The 13,189-nt window shown below is 39.1% G+C and overlaps 1 protein-coding gene across 4 annotated transcripts in view; it reads right to left on the bottom strand.

The window, feature by feature from the left end:
- cntnap2b (contactin associated protein 2b) overlaps positions 1 to 11,002 on the bottom strand; it is a 77,734-nt gene extending 66,732 nt beyond the window's left edge. For 3 of the 4 annotated variants that reach the window (XR_003296024.2, XM_026312847.2, XM_026312850.2), the window contains exon 1: positions 10,526 to 11,002. Coding sequence is in view for 3 of the 4 variants with exons in the window: in XM_026312847.2 (XP_026168632.1) it covers positions 10,526 to 10,607 (82 nt within the window). In the remaining variant the exon portion in view is untranslated. The remainder of the gene's footprint in view (positions 1 to 10,525) is intronic. The other variant, XM_026312848.2, reaches the window with a different exon arrangement.
- Between the last annotated feature and the right edge of the window lie 2,187 nt (positions 11,003 to 13,189).

Raw genomic sequence — 13,189 nt, 5'->3', positions numbered from 1 at the left:
GTTAATATCACCAACCATTCCCATTTTATTAAGGTGTATCCATATAAATGGCCCACCCTGTAGATAACAGATGGATAGATGGATATTCCCTCAGTTGCACTTTTTAAGTACTAAGAAGCATAATAACTCACTCATCTAACATGATAAACATTACTCCACTTGCTTAACATCGGTATGTAAGTTAATTGTGAGCATATTGTGAGCAACCAACGTCCTCACCCTGAATTAGAAATTATGTTAATATTAATATTAGTGCCTTCCCATATTACTTATGTTACAAAAGTGAAATGCCATGTTTAATTTAGACACCTACTGAATATAAATACTGTAAATTCTCTCTGTTCTGATGTTTGTTACAACAAAGTAACAATAGCTGTCAGAAAAATCAGTAACTTCTGTTTCCACTGTTTCAATATCAGGTATAATAGCATTTAACCCTCTGGGGTCGACGCACGCGCCGGCGCGTTTTGACGCATCTTTTTCTGATAAGGCCGAAACAAACTGAAATTACTCCATCAATTCTGATCGTACAGATAAAAGAAGCATATCATTCAAATCTGTAAAGGGTCTAGTTTTAGTGGTATACCATGATAATAACAACAAAACGTTGTGCTTTTTTTAAATAAAGAAAGCCGACAGGGTGCGCTCTCTGACTTTTCTGTCTCTGTCATTTCTCTTCACAGACGCGTAAATAAAACAACCAGAATCTCAGCGAATACTTGCCTCATAAAAATAAGAATTATATGGCTAGAAAGCTTGAAATGTTTTCTTTTGAGTGAAACAATTCAAGTCAAAAACAAATCATCACTTTTTATTTAATCCGTATGAACGTAAGGAGAAGTCCGTTTTTTCCCCGTCTCACCTCATTACAGGTAATGCGGTCCCGCCTTGTACACTGTCCACTGTTCACATGTAAATAATCTCAGGTGAACCAGGTAAATATGTGCACGCCCCCGAGAAATGACACAAAATATCAAACTTCATCATAGAATTTACTCACTTTTTCGGCGCGTTTGGTTACGCACGTGAAGCGGCACTCCTTACATTCCACACAGAGACAAACAGTTTAGTTTGTCCTCAGAGTAAAAACACTGATTTTAACTCAAATGAGGATCGTTTGCTCCTCATTGTGTTGTATTGTACAGCACTAATCCGTCCCATCTACATTGACTGAAAGGCTCATTATGCGCGGCTTTGTCTGGACGTTCAGTGCGTCTTTTGTGTTCTCAGGTAAATCACATGACTATTCATCCTCAGACACACCCTCTTGCATATGGCCTTTCTGGACAAAAAGTGTCTTAGAAAATTTAAATCAGTGTATTGTTTTCTGTGAATGTGTGAACAAGATGACATTCACAGCACTCTGAAGTAAACACTTTAGCCTACAACATGCTGGTCTCCAAAGTCTTGTGAACCAATGTTCTGTTTGTGTTTTATGGTCTTATTTCAGTGAGTAAAAAAATTGTAGTTTTTCACTAGCCATGCATAAACACTTTTTTCTCAAAAACACAATAATGTATAAACTTGAAGCTCACATATTATTGTAGCCAATTTTGTGCTGATTACAGTGTTATTAGACTTTAGACATTAATATGTTTAAAAAACACTGAAAAAAGCACAAATGTCAGGACATGTCAAAATTTGTCCAGGCCCCAAAAACCCCCTCAGACCCCAGAGGGTTAACATAACACTTTTTGTATAGTGACACTAGGTAAGACGGCTCACATATTGTACATGTTTTGATCGGTTTTAAAACAAGGCAGTTAGGTATTGTTTTGCCCTTTTTTATTTTGTTGGTTAAAGCCTAAAGATCAGATAATATCAGCATTATTGGTCTCCTGGAGGGCGCCAAAGGCGACGACTCCACACTCCACACATCATCAAGACGAAAGCAGGCTGACCCAAGATGGAAAGGGCACACTGCGCAGTGGTACAGGTCCCTCCCAGACCCAGAGACTGTGTCCCATACTGGTGAGGCTTCAAAACTATCGGGATAAATTATGAGTGCAGTGTGGGAAATACAAGTGTTGAAATATGAAAATGCCACGATGATGATCTTTCAGGACTATTCAGCTGCAATTATTAGAAAGCGTAAAAGCTTTGACTACATAAAGAAACGCCTGAAATCCATTGGCGCTGACTACAGGTACAGTATCTCACAGAAGTGAGTACACCCCTCACATTTTTGTAAATAATTTATTATAACTTTTCATGTGACAACACTGAAGAAATGACACTTTGCTACAATGTAAAGTAGTGAGTGTATAGCTTGTATAACAGTATAAATTTTCTGTCCCCTCAAAATAACTCAACACACAGCCATTAATGTCTAAACCGCTGGCCACAAAAGTGAGTACCCCCTTAGTGAAAATGTCCAAATTGGGCCCAGTCAGCCATTTTCCCTCCCCGGTGTCATGTGACTCGTTAGTGTTACAAGGTCTCAGGTGTGAATGGGGAGAAAAAATAACTCCAAGGTTTTTCACAGTAGTGCTAGTGCCAGGGCTATGCCACCTATAATTTTAGAAAAGTTATTTCTGAGGTTTTTAGGCCCAAATACAATAACTTCTGTTTTCTCTGAATTTAAAAGTAGAAAATTACTGGTCATCCAGGCCTTTATGTCAGTTGCACACGCGTGAAGTCTGGTTAACTGGTTTGTGTTAACAGGTTTAATAGATAGATATAACTGAGTGTCATCTGCGTAGCAGTGGTAATTAATAGAGTGCTTCCTAATGACATAACCTAGAGCAGTGGTTCTCAAACTTTTCCTGCCATTCCCCACTTAAGGCCGAGCATAATAATACAGAGTTCAAAATAAATAAAATGAAAGTGCAATTGTGTAATTAGTTCGAAGTCGAGTGGTTTGTTGACGAGATTGGGGTGCGTTGTTTCTAAGTGTCTTTTTAATTTGTTGGGTCTCATGCTGTCTGTTGCCAGCGGTTTAAGACAAACAACACACATGGGTCTCTCCTCTGCCCCCACCAGCCCTACTGTGAATCCAAGACCCAGGTAGGCTTCATCGTATTTTCTTTGTGGCTGGCTTTTTGCTTGATTTACCTTACTGTCTTCCGTGTTTGTCTGCTGGCGTGGAGTCGCCTGCTCTTTTAGGGGTCCGCATAACAAATTTATCCAATGTTATGCCCACTAATCATTGCGTCGCTGCGTGAAGGTTTGCTTATTGTTCCGCTACAATTAAGTGCCAACGTTAAACATTTATTTCCCACACCATGGTTTCTCTTGTATTCCTCTATTTGTATACACGTTTCTTTGTATGTGGTTGTTTTATTTTGCGTGTATGGTGTTTGTCAGTAAAGGAAATTATGAATTAGGATATACACAAAATTAGACTAATTTACTCCCGTTCGCTGCGCCCCACCTGTCATGGCGTCGTGCCCACCCCACAGTTCGAGAATCACTGGCCTAAAGGAAGCATGTACAGGGTGAACAGAATCGGTCCTAGCACAGCGCCTTGTGGAACTCCATAACTAACTTTTGTGTGCATGGAAGGTTCATCATGGACATGAACAAACTGGAATCTATCTGATAAATAGGATTGGAACCATTTTAACGCTGTTCCTTTGATACCAGTCACATGCTCCAGTCTCTGTAATAAGATGTTGTGGTCAATAGTGTCGAATTCAGCACTAAGGTCTAGGAGGGCAAGTAATGATACAAGTCCATTGTCTGAGGCTAAGAGAAGATCGTTGGTGACTTTTAACAGTTCTGTACAATGATGTGCTCTAAATCTTCAGAAAATCTTCAGATAGTTCATTCCTGTGAAAATGATAGCTGCTTAGCAACATCTTTTTCTAGGATTTTAGAAATAAATGGTAGGTTGGATATTGGTCTATAATTAGCCGAGACTCCTGGATCAAGACTAGGCTTTTTGAGCAAGGGTTTGATTACTGCAGTCTTAAAAGGCCTGTGGTACGTAGCCTAAGTCTAATAAAGATGAGTTCATTAATGGCAGGGTGTCTTTAAGCAGTCTAGTCGGGATGGGGTCTAAGAGACACGTTGATGATTTCGATGAAGCAACTACTGATGTAAATTCAGAGAGATCTATGGGAGAGAAGCAGTCTAGACATAACTGAGGTCTCACAGATGATTCAAGAGCTACTATAGTAGAAGATTCATTTATTGCAGGTATAGGAAGCATCTGCTGAATTTTATCTCTAATAGTTGTGATTTTATTTGTAAAGAAACTCATAAATTCATCACTGCTGAGAGCTAAGGGAACACTGGGCCAAACATTGCTGTGACTTTTTGTCAGCCTGGCCACAATGCTGAAAGGAAACCTGGGATTGTTCTTATTTTCCTCTATTAGTGATGAATAGTATGCAGTTCTGACTTTACGGAAAGCCTTTTTATATGTTAATAGACTGTTTTTCCAGGCTAGAAAAATTTCCTCTAAATTTGTGGAATGCCACCCTTTCCAGCCTTTGTGATGCCTGCTTTAAGGTATGAATACGTAAATTATACCATGATGATGATCAATTTGGTAGGGAGTGGGATTGAAGCAGCTGCCCTCCACTATGTTTATACTTGGCATAGATGTAAATAAAGATGGAATCATTTTCTTAAATTTATTAACAGCGTAGCCAGATAAACATCTGCTGTAGTGGAATTTTCTTCCAAACGCTGTATGATCCATCATCTTAAATTCAAAAGTTATTAAAGAATGATCTGACAAAATAGGATTATGGGGAGAAACTATTAAATGTTCAATTTTGATGCCATAGGTCAGAACAAGATCAAGGGTGTGATTGAAACAGTGGGTGGGTTTATTAACATTTTGAGTGAAACCAATTGAATCTAATATTGAATTAAATGCAGTGCTGAGACTGTTATTTTCAACATCTACATGAATGTTAAAATCTCCCACTATAATGAAGTTATCTGAACTAAGTACTAAATCAGATACGAAGTCTGGAAATTCAGTTAAAAACCCTGAGTAAGGGACAAGTGGAAAGTACACAATGACAAGTAGAACTGGTTTTTGTGTTTTCCAGTTTGGATGTGAAAGGCTCAGAGTGAGGCTCTCAAATGAGTTATAACTGTTCTGAGAATGAAAGTTTAATAATAAATTGGGGTGGAAGATGGCAGCTACTCCTCCATCTCGACCTGTGCTTCAAGGAACATGAAAATTTTTATGACTGAGGGGGGTTGATTCATTCAGACTGACATATTCATCTTGCTGTAGCCAGGTTTCAGTAAGACAGTAAGTCAATTTGGTGATCAGTTATCAAATCATTTACTAACAGAGATTTAGATGAAAGAGACCTAATATTTAATAATCCACATCTGACTGTTCTGTTCTGTAAGAGGAGTGGTCTTAATTTTTATTAGGTTTTTATGAATAACTCCTCTTCTGTTAACATCTGATTTATTTGATTTATATGTTCAAGGGGCAGACACAATCTCTATGTGGTTTGAGGGGGGCGACGACTCTTTTTTAGACTGAGCGCTTCCAAGTCAGTGATCCTGGCATCCAAAGCTAGCAGAACCTTACACTTATTACAGGTATCATTATCGCTAAAGGAGGCAGAGGAATAACTAAACATGTGGCACACCGAGCAGGAAAGATAGAGAGAGGGAGAAGCCATACTACTACAAGGCGGGACCGCATTACCTGTAATGAGGTGAGACAGGAAAAAACGGACTTCTCCTTACGTTCATACGGATTAAATAAAAAGTGATGATTTGTTTTTGACTTGAATTGTTTCACTCAAAAGAAAACATTTCAAGCTTTCTAGCCATATAATTCTTATTTTTATGAGCCAAGTATTCGCTGAGATTCTGGTTGTTTTATTTACGCGTCTGTGAAGAGAAATGGCAGAGACAGAAAAGTCCGAGAACGCACCCTGTCGGCTTTCTTTATTTAAAAAAAGCACAACGTTTTGTTGTTATTATGATGGTATACCACTAAAACTAGACCCTTCACAGATTTGAATGATATACTTCTTTTATCTGTACGATCAGAATTGACGGAGTAATTTAAGTTTGTTTCAGCCTTATCAGAAAAAGATGCGTCAAAACGCGCCGGCGCGTGCGTCGACCCCAGAGGGTTAAAAGACACTGAAAAAAGCACAAATGTCAGGACATGTCAAAATTTGTCCAGGGCCCCAAAACCCCCTCAGACCCCAGAGGGTTAATTAACTCATCTTTATTAGACTAGTATCAGGCTACATACCACAGGCCTTTAAGACTGCAGTAATCAAACCCCTACTCAAAAAGCCTAGTCTTGATCCAGGAGTCTTGGCTAATTATAGACCAATATCCAACCTACCATTTATTTCTAAAATTCTTGAAAAGGCTGTTGCTAAGCAGCTATCAGACCACTTACACAGGAATGAACTATTTGAAGATTTTCAGATTTTCATTTAGAGCACATCATTGTACAGAAAAAGCACTGTTAAAAGTCACCAACGATCTTCTCTTAGCCTCAGATAATGGACTTGTATCAATACTTGTCCTCCTAGACCTTAGTGCTGCATTCAACACTATTGACCACAACATCTTATTACATAGATTGAAGCATGTGACTGGTATCAGAGGAACAGCGTTAAAATGGTTCCAATACTATTTATCGGACAGATGAACTCTATTAATTACCACTGCTTTGCAGATGACACTCAACTGTATCTGTCTATGAAACCTGTTAACACAAACCAGACACCAACTTTCTACTTTTAAATTCAGAGAAAACAGAAGTTATTGTATTTGGGCCTAAACCTCAGAAATAACTTTTCTAAAATTATAGCTACGTTAGATGACATAACCCTGGGCTCCAGCACTACTGTAAAAAACCTTGGAGTTTTTTTTGACCAGGACATGTCCTTTAACTCACACATAAAACAAATCTCTAGAACTGCATTCTTTCACCTGCACAACATTGCCAAAATTAGGAACATCCTGTCTCAAAATGATGTAGAAAAACTAGTCCATGCATTTGTTACCTCAAGGCTAGATTAGTGTAACTCATTGCTATGTGGATGTCTCAGTATATCCATAAAAAGCCTCCAATTAATCCAGAATGCCGCAGCCAGTCCTGACAGGAACTAGTAAGAGAGATCATATTTCTCCTATATTAGTATTAGCTTCTCTTCATTGGCTCCCTGTAATATACAGAATAGAATTTAAAATCCTTCTCCTCACATACAAATCCCTTCATGATCAAGCTCCTTCATACCTTAAAGACCTCATAATACCATATTATCCCAATAGAGCACTTCGCTCTCAGAGTGCAGGTCTACTTGTGGTTCCCAGAGTTTCCAAAAGCAGAATGGGAGGCAGAGCCATTAGCTATCAAGCTCCTCTCCTGTGGAACCAGCTCCCAGTCTGGGTTCAGGAGGCAGACACTCTCTGTACTTTTAAGGCTAGACTTAAAACCTTCCTCTTTGACAAAGCGTATAGTTAGGGCTGGCTTCAGGCAACCCTGAACCATCCCTTAGTTATGCTGCTTGTGATGGCTGTATCTACAGCCATTCAATAAAGGTTGGACTATTTATTCACATCTTATCACCGTTTTTATATTTTACGATATGAAATAAGTTAATTTGTTTAGTTTATAATTTACTTTATTTTAGGACAGCCTTGCTTGCTAGATGAAGCGCGCACATTTAGTTAGCATTGGTTTGTCTTTTGTCTATTTGTTAATTTATGTTTTTTTTGTCTTTGAGTTACCTGTTCTCTTCCTGGTCTGGCAAAAGAGGTGGCTGAGGTGGAGCTGAAATTTATGCAGAGACCAACAATGAGGACCAGACCACTGACTGGAAAACCAGAAGGGGGGGGAAGGATGAAGTCCTTGGTCTAAAGATTTGGTTTCTTTTGTGAAGTTCCATCTAGATATGATGTAGTTGTTGTTCATTTAGTTTAATTAATTGTGAACTGATGGACTTATAAGTTTAGTTATAAATATGTGTAATTTAGTTAATTATGTTTTGTTTTGTAAATCCCCCTCGTTTCAGTTGGCCTGATCAGCCAGTATATAAGTTCCTTTAGGTGTTTAGTTAGGGGGGCAGTCTCGGTCTTTGTTCAGTCAGTCAGTTTACATTTAGGTTAAACTTTTTTTTTGTTTGAGTTAAGTTCTGTTCAGTTGACCTTTTTTTTATGGGCCCAGAACTTTTTTCAAATTTTTCAAATTTGTCTCATTTTTGTACATTTGGAGAAAATAAATTCTTTTTGTTTGAGAATCTACCTGTGGCTCGTGTGTCAGCCAGTCGGTCCTCCACACTGCTATAGGCCTAGACTGCCCGAGGACCATCGGTACCCCTCCCTCCCTTCCCCTCTCTTCCTCTCCTCCCACCTCACATGTATATTCCACCATTGAATGTCACTAACCTTGTGCTCTCTCTCTCCCCTAGTTTGTGCTCTCTCCCTCTCTCTCTGTTCTCTCTGTACCTTCTGCAGGTGTTCCTGGTCCTGGTGCTGTATATCGCTGATGTGCAGTTACTGGCCCCACCAACCTGCAGTGTCTATTTGTTGTTTATTGTTGCTGTTCTTTTCTCTCTCCTCTATCCACTCACCCCAACCGGTCAAGGCAGATGGCCGCCCAAACTGAGCCCGATTCTGCTGGAGGTTTTTTCTTCCGTTAAAGGGAGTTTTTCCTCTCCACTGTCGCCAAGTGCTTGCTTATAAGAGATTTGTTGGGTTTTTTTTGTTTTTGTAAAGTACCTTGAGATGATTTGTATTACGAATTGGTGCTATACAAGTAAAATTGAATTGAACTGAATTGAAAGAACCCCTTCCAAGAGGCTGATTAAACTGACATTGGTAGGAATGTCCCTAACCCATCTCAAAGACTTGTATTAGTGCCAATAGAGGCATTTTTTACTGAATTAGTATCAGCTTTATTGAGCATTAATCTAAGCCAAGTTGCTTAGCTGGTAGATTGTAAAATGCTAAATGAATCAAGTGCCTCTCGTATAATTTTTGTCTGTTCCGCCATTTTCTCACGTAGCACATACATGTCAATATACAAGCCTAAACGTACATACAATCTTAAACATGCATGCATGTAGGCCATTTGTAGTCTAGTAGTGGTACTTTATTCAAATAAATATTAAATTGGATTATTTTCCGCAACGATTCAGAATCGTTTTAAAGTTAACAATGATGCATAAAAAAGATTATTTTTCCCACCCCTAGTGGGTATGATTGTAGCATTCGTTTTTTCCCAGCAGTGAACATCAGAGCAAATCAAAAAAATCAATAGGGGCAGGTCTTTGCCTCGGATTGGCGCTGACTGTCATGTGAGTTTAAAATCAAGACCTGCAATTTAACAACAGCTGTCCTTAATCCTAGCCCAGCATTTGTCATAAGAGCCTTATAAAAACATTTTGATGCAGGCAATTTTTTCTTAATGTATTATAGAGCTATTCAAGTGTCACAGATAAACTTTGGATTAATTTAAATAGCTTTATTGTGTTTACACAAAACAGAAGAATGACTTGGATTGGGATGGACGATGTGGGGGTGGCGGGGGGGCTTGTTAGAGACATCTCTGCACAATAAATGTACTAACTATTTAAACCCCCTATTTACTGAAACACTTTTCAGCAGTGTGTAAACAAATAGTTTAGGCTAGTTGTGTGCGGACATATCATCAATTACTAAATTCTTTGTAATATGCTATAGGGATTTGTTTCTGTGGAATAATCATATAAATAAATATTATTTCTTATACTCTTATCACATGAGCTAACGCATAGTATCAAGTATTGTTATTAGCTTCATGTATAGAACATGTATAGTATCCACCTAAAACATGGACCCTAGTTTATAACTGAACTGCAGTATAACTGAACTGCAGTACTCCATTTATAAAGTGTGCATAAAGTGTTGAGCAATAAGTAAATTAGTTAAAATGCATGTTGCCCAACAAGGAACAGGGTATGTGTTCTGATTAAATAATTTTATTCTGCACTTCTAATATTGACGTGCTGATATTTTTCTCTAGAAGTGCAATGTGCACTTTCACTGAAAGCGTCATAAATATGCAAACAGCATGACAGATTAATTTCCTGCTTTAAAAACATGTAGCTCTTCATAGTCTTCATGTTTTTTCCTTCTCTGTAACATGGACAATGTACTTTAACACAGGTATACATTATGGTCCAGTCTTCAGACCTCATGTTTATACACCGGCATATATGGCCTCATACATGCTCATGCTGAGGCCAGACTGCACAAAGGGCTACAATGATCCCAGCAAGAGCAAGCCACCAAATTAGCCACGGTGTGTGTGTGCATCTGTTTGTCTTCACACTGTGAGGACCAATTTAGGTTTAATACTATGAGAATAAGGCCATTTTGACAAGTTCTCATTTTATGGTATCTTCAAAGGGCTGTTAAGGTTTCAGGCTTGATTTAGTCAGGGTAGGTTAGGGTAAGGCTTGGGTTTCGACACTTCGTCGTGATGGTTATGGTTAGGTTAAAGGGCTAGAGAATGCATTAGCTATATCGACTGTCCTCATAAAGATAGTTGTACCGTGTGTGTGTCTGTGCGTGTGTGTGTTAGCCTACTTACGTGATAGTGAAGATGCAGCGCTGGAGGTGTTGATGATGCTACATATGACTGGCAGCATAAGCAATGTGATCAGACAAGCCATCTTTACAGAAAAGCCACACAGTCACGGAGACAATAGGGTCCAAGTGGTTCTTGGTGCAGTATTTTGCTCCGCTGAGTTCCCTGCTGTTCCGCTGACGTACCGCTAAGACGCTGCTTTCTTTATTTCTTTATTCTTTATGAGCAGTGAAAACCAAAAAGGTAATGGCAGTCCGCCCGACTGGCCCTGTGTGTATAATCTTCTCCTCAATCTCAGCCTGCCCAGCGGCACTCCGACGGACCAATAACCTCCGGAACAAGCCTGAGAACTGAACGCGGCTGTGTTGCTGCTAGAGTCTCGAGGTCCAGGTGCATGGTCAGACAGAAATACAGACAGACAGATAGACAGGACCAGTTCAACCCCCCGAACTGCAGGACAAATCTATACACCCCCACTCTGTACCACACTTGGTACAGTCCCATATGTAAAACAATACTGGGCTAGGATTCCTAGAATTAAGGAGCGGGCAGAGGGGGGGTCCCAGAGGCAACACAGAGAAAGGTGTGAAGCTCAGCATTTAGCTTTAGTGCTATACGAAGTAAAAAATAATGTTTAAACACGTTTTGAACAAAATAGAATATGAAATAATTGGCCACAAAGGTGTATCAAAATCTCACACAACACATTACAGTAAAAAAACATGATTTGGCATTCATTAATTTAGCTAAGCAACTCTACTGGGCCTAATCTCAGGGTTTTACTTAGCATTGGGTGCTGAGTATAGATACTCAGTTTCTATAGATCTATAGAAACGTGACAAATGACAGGAAAATCAACCACCATTTGCTGCGGGTACAGCTTCAGTACATTTTGACTTTTCTCCCACCTTTTTTCCCCAGACATACTCATTCTGGAATGAAGCTGACTCACTTGGCACATGAACAAACAGTTTTCTAGTTCCCAGGTTTGCTGTTGTATTGTGCAGCCCATTGCACATGTGCATACCACTCCCACTGACTCGTCTGCACGTCATTTAGTTTGTTCTGTGCAACAGATCTCATTGCTATTTTTTCATACAAATAACAGTTAAGTATACTTGTCTACAATTTGAGTAATCATCATCTGTAGAGGAACACATAACTTCATGTTATCACAGTATAACATGAAGTCAGTTAAACTTCAGGGATATATCTGTCCGTTTAGGAAGCACAACAAATTGTGAATCAGTTTCACATGCTTTGGTGAAAATTAAAGTGACAACAGCTGCAATGGAAAGGCAAGATCAAGGCAACTCAACAAATCGATGTGGTGGTCATAGTCAAATACTCTCACCTTATAATTCCTTAGTGATTCTTTCTCAGGTTTTGTGTTTTGCTTGCCCTTGTCAATACTGCTAGCATCAGATAGTACCTGACCAATCAGGTTTCACAGTTAATCCAGTTAGTCCAAGATGGCTCACGTGCAGTTGCAAGAACATTTGCTTTGTCTCCCAGAGGACCAGTTGTTACACCAGGAGAGCTAGACAGGGCCGTAGAAGCCCAGCAGCAGGAACAGTACCTGCTCATTAACTTTGATGTGTCATTACAATGGACAGAAACTGCAAGTTACAGGTGATCACTAAAAAGTACAGTGCATACATAAAGATAAGGCATTTAATGCTGCACACTAGCTGATTTTCAGATCTTTCACAATTTTGTCTGTGGCGACCACAGACATATAGACAGCTTCCACCAACTTTTAATGTTAAAATTTTCAGAATGGACATGCTAGATGGCTCAACCAGACCAGGAGACCACACACCTGTTACTACTCACACACTTATACTACTCAACAACTTCACATTTGCAACTCCACAGACACAAGATTTCACAGAAACTCACATGGTCAAATTGCTTTGTGAGCCATGCCGTTTCAATGTCGGCCCTACTGTGGTATGTCTTGCACAACACATTAAAGACACTTTAATTTTGCCATAATTCAACAATCTTGTCTTCTTTTGCTCGATATGGCTTAGGGTTGTGTTGTGATCTACTACCTTTTTCTGACTTATAAAAACGCACAACATCCAATTGGTGATGCTTCATGCGCTAAAGCTGGGGAACAATAGTCTGTTTATTGTCCATAGCTTATATGCTAATTCTTAAAGACACTGTAATGTAAAGGAGCAGCAGCGTTATGTGTTTATTTTACACAGTAGTGTTTAAGCTGTAGACAGTTAGCCACTTTAGCTGTTTGCATCTGTGTTAGTCAGTGTTTGGTACCAACCTGAAAACTGCAACAACAACTGTATTTATTACCATCTTGTGATCAATGCACCAAATTTACCAGAAAAATTATGTCTGTGCTGTCCAGCCTTCAGGTAACAAAGATCTTACGTTTCTTTGATCTGATGGCCAAAAACAAAGCAGACCCATGATGTTATTTTAATTGCAGCCTCATTGTATATACTGTAACGTCATAATGCTGGTAAATTATGCTGTTATTTTATATTCTCCTATGTTTCAAGTCACATTAGGAATGAGATTTGAGTTGTATTGTCTAGTGCACCTGTTTTTACACAAGGTCTAACCTTAACTACAGTGTTTTTACTTCCTTATAATACTCTAAATGTGACTGAAATGAATCTAGTTGTTCCTCCATCACCT

This window comes from Mastacembelus armatus, chromosome 17, assembly GCF_900324485.2.
Source record: "Mastacembelus armatus chromosome 17, fMasArm1.2, whole genome shotgun sequence".
NCBI lineage: Eukaryota > Metazoa > Chordata > Actinopteri > Synbranchiformes > Mastacembelidae > Mastacembelus > Mastacembelus armatus.
Note: the sequence above shows the minus strand (reverse complement) of the source record. Positions and strands in the feature narration are given on the sequence as shown.